The sequence below is a fragment of the Coregonus lavaretus genome (genome assembly GCF_964263955.1).
Source record: "Coregonus lavaretus genome assembly, chromosome: 22".
Lineage (NCBI taxonomy): Eukaryota > Metazoa > Chordata > Actinopteri > Salmoniformes > Salmonidae > Coregonus > Coregonus lavaretus.
The window spans coordinates 1951521-1969020 of NC_140009.1; the positions used below are offsets into that span (position 1 = coordinate 1951521).

Below are 17500 nucleotides of genomic sequence, written 5' to 3' on the forward strand. Positions count from 1 at the left end.
GATTAAAATCCTGCAGCGCACGCAAGGTCCCCCTGCTCAAACCAGCGCATGTCCAGGCCCATCTGAAGTTTGCCAATGACCATCTGGATGATCCAGAGGAGGAATGGGAGAAGGTCATGTGGTCTGATGAGACAAAAATAGAGCTTTTTGGTCTAAACTCCACTCGCCGTGTTTACAGGAAGAAGAAGGATGAGTACAACCCCAAGAACACCATCCCAACCGTGAAGCAAGGAGGTGGAAACATCATTCTTTGGGGATGCTTTTCTGTAAAAGGGACAGGACGACTGCACCGTATTGAGGGGAGGATGGATGGGGCCATGTATCGCGAGATCTTGGCCAACAACCTCCTTCTCTCAGTAAGAGCATTGAAGATGGGTTGTGGCTGGGTCTTCCAGCATGACAACGACCCGAAACACACAGCCAGTGCAACTAAGGAGTGGCTCCGTAAGAAGCATCTCAAGGTCCTAGAGTGGCCTAGCCAGTCTCCAGACGTGAACCCAATAGAAAATCTTTGGAGGGAGCTGAAAGTCCGTTTTGCCCAGCGACAGCCCCGAAACCTGAAGGATCTGGAGAAGGTCTGTATGGAGGAGTGGGCCAAAATCCCTGCTGCAGTGTGTGCAAACCTGGTCAAGACCTACAGGAAACGTATGATCTCTGTAATTGCAAACAAAGGTTTCTGTACCAAATATTAAGTTCTGCTTTTCTGATGTATCAAATACTTATGTCATGCAATAAAATGCAAATTAATTACTTAAAAATCATACAATGTGATTTTCTGGATTTTTGTTTTAGATTCCGTCTCTCACAGTTGAAGTGTACCTATGATAAAAAATTACAGACCTCTACATGCTTTATAAGTAGGAAAACCTGCAAAATCGGCAGTGTATCAAATACTTGTTCTCCCCACTGTATCTGTATAATATCTAAGGGATAATCAACGAGGGGCTATGCGTTCTTTGGAACATAATGAACGATGTGGAAGGCGTGTTCCACGTTGTGCTAACAGAGTTGCATTATTTTCCAGAGAATGCATAGAGCCCTGAGTTGATTATCCCTTTTATACCACGGCTATAATTTAACACATTTGGTGGTAGAAATGTGTTCATTTGGTGGTAGAAATGTGTTCATTTGGTGGTAGAAATGTGTTCATTTGGTGGTAGAAATGTGTTCAACATCCGCTGAAGTAGCTAGCAAGTTTACTAGATAGCTACAGTAGTTGCCGTGGTAACCTAACAAACAGACCATCAGTCCTAATCAGCCATTATGAAAATGGAATTCAACAATGCCAATAATGTTTTCAATTCGATTTTGACACCTTAACACTCTATCATAAAATAGGTAGGAGGGGAATCTCCCTCTTGCTCTTCAGTATTACTAAAGGAATCCCCTTTGTCTACGGAATACTTTTACCGCCAAAACTATAACGTCCAAAAAAGTAAACACTGGAACAATATTTCTAACATCCAAATGTTTGGTTAAGAATGGTATCAATAAATTGTAACTTGGAAAGTATACACACTCTGTCAAGTCTACATCCAAATGTTGTATAAGATATATGATTCATAATGAGAGTATTTTTGTTAAGATAGGAATGTGATTTTAGTTTTCTAACGAGATCATCGTTTTCATATAAGCTTTGCACCAGTCAGTAGCCACGCCCGAAGTGAGCTCGGAGAACGTGTCAGCAAGTTGGAACGCCCCTTTTAACCAGAGTGCATAAAAATCCTTGGTAACGAAATTAACATTAGACCAGAAAGCGTGGAGCGGTGGCTAACACGTTTGAAATGGTTAGAAACTTTGAACCTCAAGTGAAGAAGATCAACTCACCAGACTGGACCTGAACGTTGCTTCAAACTCTGACTAAAGACACGAGGTGGAAAATCCAATCTCAGACAATAATTGGTGCGTCCGAGTATCTGCTCTGAAAACACTCCACTACAAGACCAGGACAACTAAGAAGAAGGACATTGTGACCTCTGGTGGACAACCTGAGCCTTACACCGACTCAGGACACCAACTGACCCTTTCCCAAGAAGGCTCGAGTCCAACAGAGATAAACGACGAAGGAAGACATTCTACACGTAAATACATTCATGATTTCTTACCCCAAACGGACGGTGGTTCTTGAGTATTATGATTACTTTGAGGGTAGTTTTCCAAATGTATCAACGATAAGTTTTACTCTCTCTTTGTCTCTCTCTCTCCCCCTCCCTCTCTTTCATCTACCCCTCCCTCTTTTGATAACCAAGCAGTCATGCTGTTAGTCCGCCAGGGACTTTTTCTCAAGTAATAAGTGTGTATGTTATTCTGTGTTATTATTTAGTTAGCTAGTAAACAAATAATTAAACCAATTTGTGTAGTACTGAATCATAAGCAAAGCTGGGGTTCGTGCAGATCCAAGAAGTCTGCGACCGTTCAGAATGAGACTGATAAGAAGTAATGATTGATACGTTGACTGTTTTATACATATTGAGGGTAAAGACCTTTTAGAGTTTAATTCGGGAGATGGTAATTCTATAAACAACTTCTTCCTAATAAGTTAACTGTTACATGATTAATTTAAATCGAGTAACAATTAAACATAGTTCGTTGATTCGATAAATAACAGTCATCATATTAATGAAAGTCACGTCACGACAATGCCATTGACAAAAGGTTTAGTTGCCTTGAACGGGGTATGGTAGTAGATTCCAGGTGCACCAGTTTGTGTCAAGAACTGCTGCTGGGTTTTTCACGCTCAACTGTCTGTGTATCAAGAATGATCCACCACCCAAAGGACGTCCAGCCAACTTGACACAACTGTGGGAAGCATTGGAGTCAACATGGGTCAGCATCCCTGTGGAACGCTTTTGACACCTTGTAGAGTCCATGGCCCGACGGATTGAGGCTGTTCAGTAAGGGATCATAGCTGGGTCAGTCCATGTCATGGAAAGAGCAGGTGTCCTTAATGTTCAGTACACTCAGTGTATGTATACTGTATACATGCAGTACCAGTCAAAGGTTTGGACACATTCTACTCATTCCAGGGGTTTTCTTTATTTGTACTATTTTCTACATTGTAGAATAATAGTGAAGACATCAGAACTATGAAATAACGCCTATGGAATCATGTAGTAACCAAAAAAAGTGTTACAAACCTGTTTTCGCTTTGTCATTATGGGGTATTGTGTGTAGATTGATGAGGGAAAAACAATAATTTAATCCACTTTAGAATAATGCTGTAACGTAACAAAATGTGGAAAAAGTCAAGGGGTTTGAATACTTTCCGAATGCACTGTATGCATTTAATAACTAACACATTTAAACTAAGACATTTTGTTCAATCAAAGATACATATTCAGGTTTTTGTACTCAAACAAACTATGTTTACAAAGTTTATATTCGAAAAGCTTGAAAAGTACAGAAAGTTATTTTCTAAATGTTATATATACACACTACCAGTCAAAATATTGGACACACCTACTCATTCAAGGGTTTTTCTTTATTTTTTACTATTTCTTGGGACAGACCAACAGTCCGGCTGGGTGAAAATACAGAAATACCTTATTTACATAAGTATTCAGACCCTTTGCTATGAGACTTGATATGGAGCTCAGGTGCATCCTGTTTCCATTGATCATCCCTGAGATGTTTCTACAACTTGATTGGAGTCCACCTGTGGTAAATTCAATTGATTGGACATGGACATTTGGAAAAGCACACACCTGTCTATATAAGGTCCCACAGTTGACAGTGCATGTCAGAGCAAAAACCAAGCCATGAGATCGAAGGAATTGTCCGTAGAGCTCTGAGACAGGATTGTGTCGAGGCACAGATCTGGGGAAGGGTACCAAAACATTTCTGCAGCATTGAAGGTCCCCAAGAACACATTGACCTCCATCATTCTTAAATAGAAGAAGTTTGGAACCACCAAGACTCTTCCTAGAGCTGGCCGCTGGCCAAACTGAGCAATAGGGGGAGAAGGGCCTTGGTCAGGGAGGTGACCAAGAACCCGATGGTCACTCTGAAAGAGCTTTAGAGTTCCTCTGTGGAGATGGGAGAACCTTCCAGAAGGACAACCATCTCTTCAGCACTCCACCAGTCAGGCCTTTATGGTAGAGTGACCAGACGGAAGCCACTCCTCAATAAAAGGCACATGACAGCCCGCATGGAGTTTGCCAAAAGGCACCTAAAGGACTCTTAGACCATGAGAAACAAGAGTTGCTGGTATGATAAAACCAATGAATGCCAAGCGTCACGTCTGGAGGAAACCTGGCACCATCCCTACGGTGAAGCATGGTGGTGGCAGCATCATGCTGTGGGGATGTTCTTCAGCGGCTGGGACTGGGAGACTAGTCAGGATCGAGGGAAAGATTAACGGAGCAAAGTAAAGAGATCCTTGATGAAAACCTGCTCCAGAGCGCTCAGGACCTCAGACTAGGAGCAAAGACTAGGACCTCAGACTAGGAGCAAAGTAAAGAGATCCTTGATGAAAACCTGCTCCAGAGCGCTCAGGACCTCAGACTAGGGCGAAGGTTCAACTTCCAACAGGACAACGACCCTAAGCACACAGCCAAGACAATGCAGGAGTGGCTTCGGGATAAGTCTATGAATGTCCTTGAGTGGCCCAGCCAGAGCCCGGACTTGAACCCCGATCAAACATCTCTGGAGAGACCTGAAAATTGCTGTGCACCAACACTCCCCATCCAACCTGACAGAGCTTGAGAGGATCTGCAGAGAAGAATGGGAGAAACTCCCTAAATACAGGTGTGCCAAGCTTGTAGCGTCATACCCAAGAAGACTCGAGTCTCTAATCGTTTTTTGAACATGTGAACTTTCATGTGCCTTAATAACAAACTCGTAGGTGATCTGTAAATATGAATAAAAATGTTAAATTACGAGCCTAGTTTATTTCTCACAGAGAAAGGATTCTTCTTGGCTAGCCTTGATTGGCTGAGATAATGGTAGGGGCTGGTCATGCCAAGAGATGAGTCCTGATTGGTCTGCCATGCCACAGGCTACTATCTATAACATAACGAGGGGCTTCCCTAAATAGTAGTTTACTGCAGATTTAGCAATGGACAACTGAGTTGTTAACCTCCCGAGTGGTGCAGTGGTCTAAGGCACTGCATCGCAGTGCTAGCTGTGCCACTAGAGATCCTGGTTCGAATCCAGGCTCTGTCGTAGCCGGCCGCGACCGGGAGACCCATGGTGCGGCGCACAATTGGTCCAGGGTAGGGGAGGGAATGGCCGGCAGGGAGGTAGCTTAGTTGGTAGAGCATGGCGTTTGCAACGCCAGGGTTGTGGGTTCGATTCCCACTGGGGGCCAGCATAAAAAATAAATAATGTATGCACTCACTAACTGTAAGTTACTGTAATGACTAAAATGTAAATGTAAAATGTGTTGCTACAGCTCTCACCAACATTGCTGGCCTGATTTTAACTGCCGCTATCGACAAAGATCAGTGGGAGAATGTTGTGACTAACTATTTTCTGGAGGACGACTGGCTGACTCTCTCTGACTCTGAAAATTAATCAGATGATGAAGAAATCCTTGACTTGGGTAACAACAACATTGTCATTGAACCAGACATTGCATTGTTGTTTTCTGAAGACAGTGATTGGGATTAAACGGAGATTAACAGTGTTGTTGTCCCGGAAGAGGTGGACTGAGTTTTGACCTTAGTGGAATGTCCGGTAGTAGCAGAGGATAATAAGGAAATGGACAAAATTCTACGTTTAAACAAAAGACTCCACTGTGATGATTACATGACCCATAAACTTAGCCAAATGATTACATGACCCATAAACTTAGCCAAATGATTACATTACCCATAAACTTAGCTAAATGATTACATGACCCATAAACTTAGCTAAATGTGTCTGGGAGGTTGTTTGATTTGGTTTGATTTTATATATAGTATGTTTATCAGAGACAATGTGAAAAACAACATGATAGGATATAGGCCACGGACTAGATTAAGTATTTTTACCTGGAGATTTTCCTTCTTGTAGGCTACTACTTACTACACTACCTTAATCACTCAGTTTAGCAAATGGCCTCACGTGAACGCTTAAAGAGATGGGTGGGGCTAAGGCTTAAGAGGGTGTGAATGATGCTGAATCGGCATACTCAAAAAAGAGCTCTCGAGCAAGTGTGAAAAACTGTCAAGGGGATTTTCTGGTGCTTGTCTACAAGGTGGAATAACAGGTTTATCGCATTTCAAATAAGTATAATATAACTTTCCCATGTTTCCCCGAACTGTAGTGTATGATTTTACCATTTTGAAGCTCTGCGTCTGTTCTTTTATAAAATGTACAAAAAGACAATCTTGGAAATGGTTCATACGACTCAATTGGGAAATGTAGTCACATGTGTGTGTCAGGGTTTGTGTCGTGAATACCTGGTGGGCAGAGCAGGTGAAGGTGTAGGTCTTGGTTTCCGGGTCTTTCTTCAGAGTGGCGTTCAGTTTAAGCTCCTCCCCCACAATGACCACCACACACGCATACTGCTCCTCCCCCTGAAGATGACAACACACAAACACAGTGTCTCATCTCCAAACACAGTACCCATTTTATTATCTTAATGTCTGCATCATTAGTAAAGACCGGACGGTTTTAATAAACCCACTAGATAAGCCATACAGGGCAGTGTACAGAGTATTCTAAAGGTTTCATGAACATGTTCATTGATCTCCAACATCTACTTATTAACCCTGGATGTGCGTTATATCATTTTCCACATGTATAGAAAAACATACCTGAAACATGTCCAGGTTCCTGCCCAGCAGTACCAAAACAGGAAACAGGAAGCCCACGGGGACCAGAGGAGAACTCTGTAGAGCCCACACAAAGGGACAAGAGTTGGGACCCCGCGGCTCCAACCGCTGCTCCTAGTGGTGGCAGGGAGAATATTATATTACAGCTTGGAGTGTCACAAAATGGAGAACCCGCGGCTCCTACCGCTGCTCCTAGTGGTGGCAGGGAGAATATTATATTACAGCTTGGAGTGTCACAAAATGGAGAGAAGGAGAGGCTATGAAAACAAGAATCCATTTTCAATCAAAGAGCAGAGGACAGTGCAATGTTACCTAGGCCTGGTGGATAGGGTTAGGGTTGTCTTACCACTGAGTTGTTACTTAGGCCTGGTGGATAGGGTTAGGGTTATCTTACCACTGAGTTGTTACTTAGGCCTGGTGGATAGGGTTAGGGGTTGTCTTACCAGTGAGTTGTTACTTAGGCCTGGTGGATAGGGTTAGGGTTGTCTTACCACTGAGTTGTGTATGGTGTGCTGCTTGGGGCAGCTGTTGTTGTGGGAACACAGCTCATCCAGAGCACACCAGTGACATGGCCACACACTGCCCACACACGCCATACACCTAGAATACAGAGAGACATATGGATATGGCCAAACACTGCCCACACACGCCATACACCTAGCACAGAGAGACATGTGGATTTAGATACTGTACGGCTCTAACATATCATGCAAAACGCAGCATCATAGGATGCGAAAATGAATCCCATACCGGCAGTATTTCTGTACTTCTTGAAAACGTGAGTGCTGACATGCAAAATATTTGGAACCCTATATCAACAATAATGAAACACCAAAATAGAGATTGTGGAATTTTTCTTTAAAGGGAAGAAGCAAAGTATCATCATGATAATGCATAAATATTGTACGGTGTGTGTGTGTGTACGGTGTGTGTGTGTGTGTGTGTGTGTACGGTGTGTGTGTGTGTGTGTGTGTGTACGGTGTGTGTGTGTGTGTGTACGGTGTGTGTGTACGGTGTGTGTGTGTGTGTACGGTGTGTGTGTGTGTGTGTACGGTGTGTGTGTGTGTGTGTGTGTGTACGGTGTGTGTGTGTACGGTGTGTGTGTGTGTACGGTGTGTGTGTGTGTGTACGGTGTGTGTGTGTGTGTACGGTGTGTGTGTATGTGTGTGTGTGTGTGTGTGTGTGTGAGTGTGTGTACGGTGTGTGTGTATGTGTGTGTACGGTGTGTGTGTATGTGTGTGTACGGTGTGTGTGTGTGCTATATCTTACGGGGAGGTGGTGTTGAGTCGTCCCACAGCTCGACAGTCATAGAAGATGATGTCACTGCTAGAGATGGTCACGTCTCCGAACATCACAGACACACGCAGAGACATGTGGTCTATAGAGACAGGAGGGAAGGGAGAGGTGTTGTGGAGGGGTGAACATGGAGGGGTTACCTCCCGCGTCAGTGTAGTCAGGCTCAGAACCTGCTCTCGAATTGAAATCTCCACAAAGAAGCACTTTACCCTCTGCCTGAAATTGAATCATTTCTGTATTGAGAAAAAAAACGGATCATCATCAGATGAATCTGAAGGAGGAGCATAAGCTGCACATATGTTTGGGATGAAAGATGGCGCTGCAGTGGATAGCTGCTGTCTTACGGCCCACTGCTATTTTGTGTGTTTTTTTTTACGCTGATCGTAACTTTTTTTTGTACATAACGTCTCCACCATTGTTTCCTATGACATCAGAGCAGCGATCGCTAACCTCGATTTGGATGAAGATTTCTACCTCAACGAGTCAGCAGCTGTGGACGTTCTGCTTACTCCGGACCAACTCCCTGGAACTTCAAAGTTCTATTGGCGAACATGCAGTCACTGGACAACAAACTGGACGAGCTCAGTTCGAGACTATCCTATCAACGGGACATGAAAAACTAATATCCTCCGTTTCTCCGAGTCGTGGCTGAATGGGGACATGGATAATATACATCTCGTTGGTTTTCTATCCATCGTGAAGACCGCACGGCAGACTCGGGTAAGACTAAGGGGGAGGCGTGTGTTTTTTTGTTAACAGAAGCTGGTGCGCTATCTCTAATGTTAAGGAAGTCTCAAGGTTCTGCTCGCCTGAGTTAGAGTACCTCATGATAAGCTGCAGACCACACTATTTACCAAGAGAGTTTTCATCTAGATTTTTCGTAGCTGTCAATTTACCACCACAAACTGATGCTGGCACTAAGACCGCACTCAACAAGCTTTATAGGGCCATAAGCAAACAAGAAAATGCACATTCAGAGCCGGTGTTTCTTGTGGCCGGTGATTTTAGTGTAGGGAAACTGAAATCCGTATTACCTCATTTTTACCAGCATGTCACTTCTGCAACTAGAGGTTACAAAACTCTAGATCACCTTTACTCCACACACACAGACAACCTGGGACCATCCCTATCCTCTACCCTTTACTCCACACACAGACAAGGCCCTCCCTCGCCCTCCCCTTGGCAAATCAGAGCATATCCTCTACCCTCCTGCTTCCTGCTTACAAGCAAAAACACAAACAGGAAGTACCAGTGACGCGCTCAATACGGAAGTGGTCCGATGAAGCAGACTGTTTTGCCAGCACAGACTGGAATATGTTCCGGGATTCATCCGATAAACATTGAGGAGTTTACCACATTAGTCGCCGGCTTCATTAATAAGTGAGTTGACGTCGTCCCCCACAGTGACCGTTGTTACCTTTCCTGGCTCGCCTCCAGACCGTAGTCGGGCCGGCTCAGGGGAGCCTTCTCTTGCTAGCTCCAGGGCCAGAGCGATTTACGGATGCTCTGGGGTAATTCCCACATTTGTGGATCTTATCGGCTGCTAATGACGAGTTAGTCTGGAATTCCACTGAGGCCATGGATTACAGGCAACATCCGCAGCATAAAGCAAAAAGGCTTTAAAGGAGTGGGACTCTAACCCGGACGCTTATAAGAAATCCCGCTATGCCCTCCGACGAACCATCAAACAGGCAAAGAGTCAATACAGGACTAAGATCGAATCGTACTACACCGGCTCTGACGCTCGTCGGATGTGGCAGGGCTTGAAAACTATTAAGGATTACCTCATACCCCTGCACATCGCCTCGGTACTGGTACTCCCTGTATATAGCCGTGTTATTTTTTTCCTCGTTGATGTTATTTATTTTGTATTTATTCCTCGTTTCACTATTTATATTTGTTCATGTCTTTTCATCTTTATCTCTGCGTTGGACCAGACCCGTCAGACCCGTCAGTCAGCATTTCACTGTTAGTCTACACTTGTTGTTAACGAAGCAAGTGAGAAATAAAATGTGATTGATTTGAACTCTGATTATGTTCCTTTCGAACATGATCTGATCCTTACAGTAATAAATCCTTGCTGTAAGTATGTATAGATTGCTATATGGTATACACTATATATACTATATTCTAATAGAGAGACACTATATACACAGCACTATGTGGACACCCCTTCAAATTAGTGGATTCTAATAGAGAGACACTATATACACAGCAGTATGTGGACACCCCTTCAAATAGTGGATTCGGCTATTTCAGCCACAACCGTTGCTGACAGGTGTATAAAATCGAGCCCACAGCCGTGCTATCTCTATAGACAAACATTGGCAGTAGAATGGCCTTACTGACGAGCTCAGTGACTTGCACCGTCATAGGATGCCACCTTTCCAACAAGTCAGTTTGTCAAATTTCTGCCCTGCTAGAGCTGCCCCGGTCCACTGTAAGTGCTGTTATTGTGGAGTGGAAACGTCTAGGAGCAACAACGGCTCAGCTGCGAAGTGGTAGGCCACACAAGCTCACAGAACAGGTGCTGAAGTGCTGAAGCGCGTAAAAATTGTCTGTCCTCAGTTGCAACACTCACTACCGAGTTCCAAACGGCCTCTGAAAGCAACGTCTACACAATAACTGTTCGTCGGGAGCTTCATGAAATGGGTTTCCATGGCCGAGCAGCTGCACACAAGTCTAAGATCACCATGCGCAATGCCAAGCGTCGGCTGGAGTGGTGTAAAGCTCACTGCCATTGGACTCTGGAGCAGTGGAAACGCGTTCTCAAGCGTCACCATCTGGCAGTCCGATGGATAAATCTGGGTTTGGCGGATGCCAGGAGAATGCTACCTGCCCCAATGCATAGTGCCAACTGTAAAGTTTGGTGGAGGAGGAATAATGGTCTGGGGCTGTTTTTCATGGTTCGGACTAGGCCCCTTAGTTCCAGTGAAGGGAAATCTTAACGCTACAGCATACAATGACATTCTAAAACATTCTGTGGTTCCAACTTTGTGGCAACAGTTTGGGGAAGGCCCTTTCCTGTTTCAGCATGACAATGCACCCGTGCACTAAGCGAGGTCCATACAGAAATGGTTTGTCGAGATTGGTGTGGAAGAACTTGACTGGCCTGCACAGAGCCTTGACCTCAACCCCATCGAACACCTTTGGGATGAATTGGAACACTGACTGTGAGCCAGGCCTAATCGCCCAACATCAGTGTCCGACCTCACTAATGCTCTTGTGGCTGAATGGAAGCAAGTCCCCGCAGCAATGTTCCAACATCTAGTGGAAAGCCTTCCCAGAAGAGTGGAGGCTGTTATAGCAGCAAAGGGGGGACCAACTCCATATTAATGCCCATGATTTTGGAATGAGATGTTTGACGAGCAGGTGTCCTATGGGGTAGGGGGTAAGGTACTGTACCTAAACTTGGCTATAACTTTATTTATTTGCTGTCAAGGCCGGGGTCTAAGTTTGGCACAAAGCAACTGGCCGTGACTCACAACTGATCAAAATAAATCTAGTAATGTGATACAAGCATGGCTGTCTTGGTCTGTCTAAGTCTTTCATGGTATTGAATCTCAACAAACCTGGATAAATAATCAATTATCTAAAAAATAATATTTACAGATATAAAACTAATTAAATAAAATGTCTGCCTACCACTTCCTGGTGGGCTGGGTGGGAGGAGCTCAGGCAGAGGTGATTGACAGGTTATGGTGGTTCCCGTGACGACAGCTGGTTGAGGGGGGAGGGTTCCGAAGGAGCAGGTCAGAGATTCCTCCTCTGACAGGGTGGGCAGCTGGGCCACTACAAGAGAAACCTGGGAGAGGATACAACAACGAACGTTAACTGAACTATGTTTGGATTATCCTGACGTAGAGTCACTTTTTCTTCTCCATTGAGTTTTACTACAGTGAGTCTCACCCTGTTTCTACATATCACCTCATGCCATGTTTTTTTACTCCAGAATGACACTTAATTGATCCATTTCTGGAGTAAACACATGGCATGAGTTAATGGGTAGTTTTAATGATTAGCTAGAGAAGTCACCTGGTTTGTCAGGTCTAAATCAGACACTGATTTTCCTGAATCAACAACAGCAGGTAGATGAACAATATTTGGAGTTCCCTACTTTTATTCTATACTATAATCCCACAGTTCTACCCACCTGAGTCTCCTCCTCTCTGCTTTGGATGGCAGGCTCCAAGCTCTGGACAGTCACACACTGGGAGGCAGGCTGGTTGGCAGGCTGGTTGGCAGGCTGGTTGGCAGGCTGGTTGGCAGGCTGGTAGCTCCATAGCCAGTGGTTGGCCTGGCCCTCACGACTACACTCCATTCGACGAGTACATCTGAACAAAGGAGAATAAAACACAGATTAACACGGAGACAGCAGACAATGTGTTCTGGTCTGGTTGTCACCTACTGTATACATGATGTTTACCTGAGCTGCTCCTCCATCAGAATTCACCATCTCCAGATAACATAACCTCATATGGTAAACATCTGGATAGATAGGTGCTGCTGTAATGTGTTCTGAGATATCCACTATGGTACTAAAGAAGTATCCACTAGTGACCGGTGTGGGTGTGTGTGTGTAGAGGTGTGTACAGTACCTTCCCTCAAGGACACACCATCCACAGTAAGGGTCTCTGACAGACAGACAGGACTGGCAGTCAGGCTGCTGTTCACACTGAGACACAGCCACTTTGGACACCTGAGAGAGAGAGAGAGAGAGAGAGAGAGAGAGAGAGAGAGAGAGAGAGAGAGAGAGAGAGAGAGAGAGAGAGAGAGAGAGAGAGACAGAGAGAGAAAGAGAGAGAGAGAGAGAGAGAGACAGAGAGAGAGAGAGAGAGAGAGAGAGAGAGAGAGACAGAGACAGAGAGAGAGAGACAGAGAGAGAGAGAGAGACAGAGAAGAGAGAGAGAGAGAGAGAGAGGAGAGAGAGACAGAGAGGACAGAGAGAGAGAGAGACAGAGAGAGAGAGAGAGAGAGAGAGAGAGACAGAGACAGAGAGAGAGAGAGAGAGACAGAGACAGAGACAGAGAGAGAGAGACAGAGAGAGAGAGAGAGAGAGAGAGAGAAGAGAGAGAAGAGAGAGAGAGACAGAGAAGAGAGAGAAAGAGAGAGAGAGAAGAGAGAGAGAGACAGAGAAGAGAGAGAGAGAGAGAGAAAGAGAGACAGAGAGAGAAGAGAGAGAGAGAGAGAGAGAGAGAAGAGAGAGAGAGAAGAGAGAGAAGAGAGAGAGAGAGACAGAGAGAGAAGAGAGAGAAAGAGAGAGAGAGAGAGAGAGAGAGAGAGAGAGAGAGAGAGAGAGAGAGAGAGAGAGAGAGAGAGAGAGAGAGAGAGAGAGAGAGACTCTACATTTCATCAACTCTACAGATCTCATGTCAAGATAAGACTAAAGACAGCAGTAAGGATTATCCACATGGAACTAAAAAACATCTGTATCTGTCTATAAAGAGCTAAACCTTAGTTGGCATTGTAGGAGGTCAGGTCTGTTTGTGCTTTATAAATCACTGAACACAGTTATTTTAGATTTATTTTCAGAAATATTTAAATCAGGTTTTAAAGTAAGTCGAATCCCATATATGGGGAAAATTAAAAACACAAATAAATAAATACAAATTTTCAAATGGCAACACTAAGAGACATTTTCCTGGACTTTCTGGACTAATCTCCTGGACTAAAACGCACTGTCTAATCTCCTTTGAAAGTGCTTTTTAGTCCAGAAGTAGGTTTAATCTGGGTCCAGGAAACCAGCCCTAAAGAAAACAGGCACACTAGAGCTTCTATGGTTTTGTTGGTGGCAATAATGCTTTAAATAAAGAGGAGTTATGGATCTTTTGTCTTGAGCCAAAAGAGCCTTCTCATAAACAAACCAGTTCAGCTGGGCATGATAGTGTGTAAGATCTGTAGGGAGCTGGTTATGTGGCCTGTTGAGTCAGTCAGTCTTCAGGCTTACTATGGGGTAGGGGGCAAGGGGTAGGGGGTAGGGGGTAAGGGGTAGGGGGTAAGGGCTATGGGGTAGGGGGTAAGGGCTATGGGGTAGGGGTAAGGGCTATGGGGTAGGGGGTAAGGGCTATGGGGTAGGGGCTATGGGGTAGGGGGTAAGGGCTATGGGGTAGGGGGTAAGGGCTATGGGGTAGGGGGTAAGGGGTAGGGGGTAGGGGGTAAGGGCTATGGGGTAGGGGTAAGGGGTAGGGGTAAGGGCTATGGGGTAGGGGGTAAGGGCTATGGGGTAGGGGGTAAGGGCTATGGGGTAGGGGGTAAGGGCTATGGGGTAGGGCTATGGGGTAGGGGGTAAGGGCTATGGGGTAGGGGGTAAGGGCTATGGGGTAGGGGGTAAGGGGTAGGGGTAGGGGGTAAGGGCTATGGGGTAGGGGGTAAGGGGTAGGGGGTAAGGGCTATGGGGTAGGGGGTAAGGGCTATGGGGTAGGGGGTAAGGGCTATGGGGTAGGGCTATGGGGTAGGGGGTAAGGGCTATGGGGTAGGGGGTAAGGGCTATGGGGTAGGGGGTAAGGGGTAAGGGGTAGGGGGTAAGGGCTATGGGGTAGGGGGTAAGGCTATGGGGTAGGGGGTAAGGGCTATGGGGTAAGGGCTATGGGGTAGGGGGTAAGGGGTAGGGGGTAGGGGGTAAGGGGTAGGGGGTAAGGGCTATGGGGGTAAGGGCTATGGGGTAGGGGGGTAAGGGCTATGGGGTAGGGGGGTAAGGGGCTATGGGGTAGGGGCTATGGGGTAGGGGTAAGGGCTATGGGGTAGGGGGTAAGGGCTATGGGGTAGGGGCTATGGGGTAGGGGGTAAGGGGTAGGGGGTAAGGGGTAGGGGCTATGGGGTAGGGGCTATGGGGTAGGGGGTAAGGGGTAGGGGGTAGGGGGTAAGGGCTATGGGGTAGGGGGTAGGGGGTAAGGGGTAGGGGGTAAGGGCTATGGGGTAGGGGGTAAGGGCTATGGGTAGGGGGTAAGGGCTATGGGGTAGGGGGTAAGGGCTATGGGGTAGGGGGTAAGGGCTATGGGGTAGGGGGTAAGGGCTATGGGGTAGGGGGTAAGGGCTATGGGGTAGGGGGTAAGGGCTATGGGGTAGGGGGTAAGGGGTAAGGGGTAGGGGGTAAGGGCTATGGGGTAGGGGGTAAGGGCTATGGGGTAGGGGGTAAGGGCTATGGGGTAGGGGGTAAGGGCTATGGGGTAGGGGGTAAGGGCTATGGGGTAGGGGGTAAGGGCTATGGGGTAGGGGGTAAGGGCTATGGGGTAAGGGCTATGGGGTAGGGGGTAAGGGGTAGGGGGTAGGGGGTAAGGGCTATGGGGTAGGGGGTAAGGGCTATGGGGTAAGGGCTATGGGGTAGGGGGGTAAGGGCTATGGGGTAGGGGGGTAAGGGCTATGGGGTAGGGGCTATGGGGTAGGGGGTAAGGGCTATGGGGTAGGGGGTAAGGGCTATGGGGTAGGGGGTAAGGGCTATGGGGTAGGGGGTAAGGGCTATGGGGTAGGGGGTAAGGGCTATGGGGTAGGGGGTAAGGGCTATGGGGTAGGGGTAAGGGCTATGGGGTAGGGGGTAAGGGGTAAGGGGTAGGGGGTAAGGGCTATGGGGTAGGGGGTAAGGGCTATGGGGTAGGGGGTAAGGGCTATGGGGTAGGGGGTAAGGGGTAAGGGCTATGGGGTAGGGGGTAAGGGCTATGGGGTAGGGGGTAAGGGGTAAGGGCTATGGGGTAGGGGGTAAGGGCTATGGGGTAGGGGGTAGGGGGTAGGGGCTATGGGGTAGGGGGTAAGGGCTATGGGGTAGGGGGTAAGGGCTATGGGGTAGGGGGTAAGGGCTATGGGGTAGGGGGTAAGGGGTAAGGGCTATGGGGTAGGGGGTAAGGGGTAAGGGCTATGGGGTAGGGGGTAAGGGCTATGGGGTAGGGGGTAAGGGGTAAGGGCTATGGGGTAGGGGGTAAGGGCTATGGGGTAGGGGGTAAGGGGTAAGGGCTATGGGGTAGGGGGTAAGGGCTATGGGGTAAGGGCTATGGGGTAGGGGGTAAGGGGTAAGGGCTATGGGGTAGGGGGTAAGGGCTATGGGGTAGGGGGTAAGGGCTATGGGGTAGGGGGTAAGGGCTATGGGGTAGGGGGTAAGGGCTATGGGGTAGGGGGTAAGGGCTATGGGGTAAGGGGGTAAGGGCTATGGGGTAGGGGGTAAGGGCTATGGGGTAGGGGGTAAGGGCTATGGGGTAGGGGGTAAGGGCTATGGGGTAGGGGGTAAGGGCTATGGGGTAGGGGGTAAGGGCTATGGGGTAGGGGGTAAGGGCTATGGGGTAGGGGGTAGGGGGTAAGGGTTATGGGGTAGGGGGTAAGGGCTATGGGGTAGGGGGTAGGGGGTAGGGGGTAAGGGTTATGGGGTAGGGGGTAAGGGCTATGGGGTAGGGGGTAAGGGCTATGGGGTAGGGGGTAGGGGGTAGGGGCTATGGGGTAGGGGGTAAGGGGTAGGGGCTATGGGGTAGGGGGTAAGGGCTATGGGGTAGGGGGTAAGGGCTATGGGGTAGGGGGTAAGGGCTATGGGGTAGGGGGTAAGGGCTATGGGGTAGGGGGTAAGGGCTATGGGGTAGGGGGTAAGGGCTATGGGGTAGGGGGTAAGGGCTATGGGGTAGGGGGTAAGGGCTATGGGGTAGGGGGTAAGGGCTATGGGGTAGGGGGTAAGGGCTATGGGGTAGGGGGTAAGGGCTATGGGGTAGGGGGTAAGGGCTATGGGGTAGGGGGTAAGGGCTATGGGGTAGGGGGTAGGGGGTAAGGGTTATGGGGTAGGGGGTAAGGGCTATGGGGTAGGGGGTAGGGGGTAGGGGCTATGGGGTAGGGGGTAAGGGCTATGGGGTAGGGGGTAGGGGGTAAGGGGTAAGGGCTATGGGGTAAGGGGTAAGGGCTATGGGGTAAGGGGTAAGGGCTATGGGGTAGGGGGTAAGGGCTATGGGGTAGGGGGTAAGGGCTATGGGGTAGGGGGTAAGGGCTATGGGGTAGGGGGTAAGGGCTATGGGGTAGGGGGTAAGGGCTATGGGGTAGGGGGTAAGGGCTATGGGGTAGGGGGTAAGGGCTATGGGGTAGGGGGTAAGGGCTATGGGGTAGGGGGTAAGGGCTATGGGGTAGGGGGTAAGGGCTATGGGGTAGGGGGTAAGGGCTATGGGGTAGGGGGTAAGGGCTATGGGGTAGGGGGTAAGGGCTATGGGGTAGGGGGTAAGGGCTATGGGGTAGGGGGTAAGGGCTATGGGGTAGGGGGTAAGGGGTAAGGGCTATGGGGTAGGGGGTAAGGGGTAAGGGCTATGGGGTAAGGGGTAAGGGCTATGGGGTAGGGGGTAAGGGGTAAGGGCTATGGGGTAAGGGGTAAGGGCTATGGGGTAGGGGGTAAGGGGTATGGGGTAAGGGGTAAGGGGTATGGGGTAGGGGGTAAGGGGTAAGGGCTATGGGGTAGGGGGTAAGGGGTAGGGGGGTAAGGGCTATGGGAG

The 17500-nt window shown here is 47.9% G+C and overlaps 1 protein-coding gene across 1 annotated transcript in view; it reads right to left on the reverse strand.

Annotated features, from left to right (window-relative positions):
• The window catches only part of LOC311149596 (plexin-B3-like), a 73530-nt gene that overhangs the window by 55493 nt on the left and 537 nt on the right, over positions 1–17500 (reverse strand). Inside the window, exons 2-8 of the mRNA XM_084186770.1 lie at positions 12653–12753; positions 12208–12388; positions 11700–11859; positions 8028–8136; positions 7250–7358; positions 6741–6872; positions 6384–6500 (exon numbers count right to left, since the gene is read on the reverse strand). Of these exons, the coding sequence (XP_084042896.1) occupies positions 6384–6500; positions 6741–6872; positions 7250–7358; positions 8028–8136; positions 11700–11859; positions 12208–12375 (795 nt within the window). The 5' untranslated portion in view covers positions 12376–12388; positions 12653–12753. The remainder of the gene's footprint in view (positions 1–6383; positions 6501–6740; positions 6873–7249; positions 7359–8027; positions 8137–11699; positions 11860–12207; positions 12389–12652; positions 12754–17500) is intronic.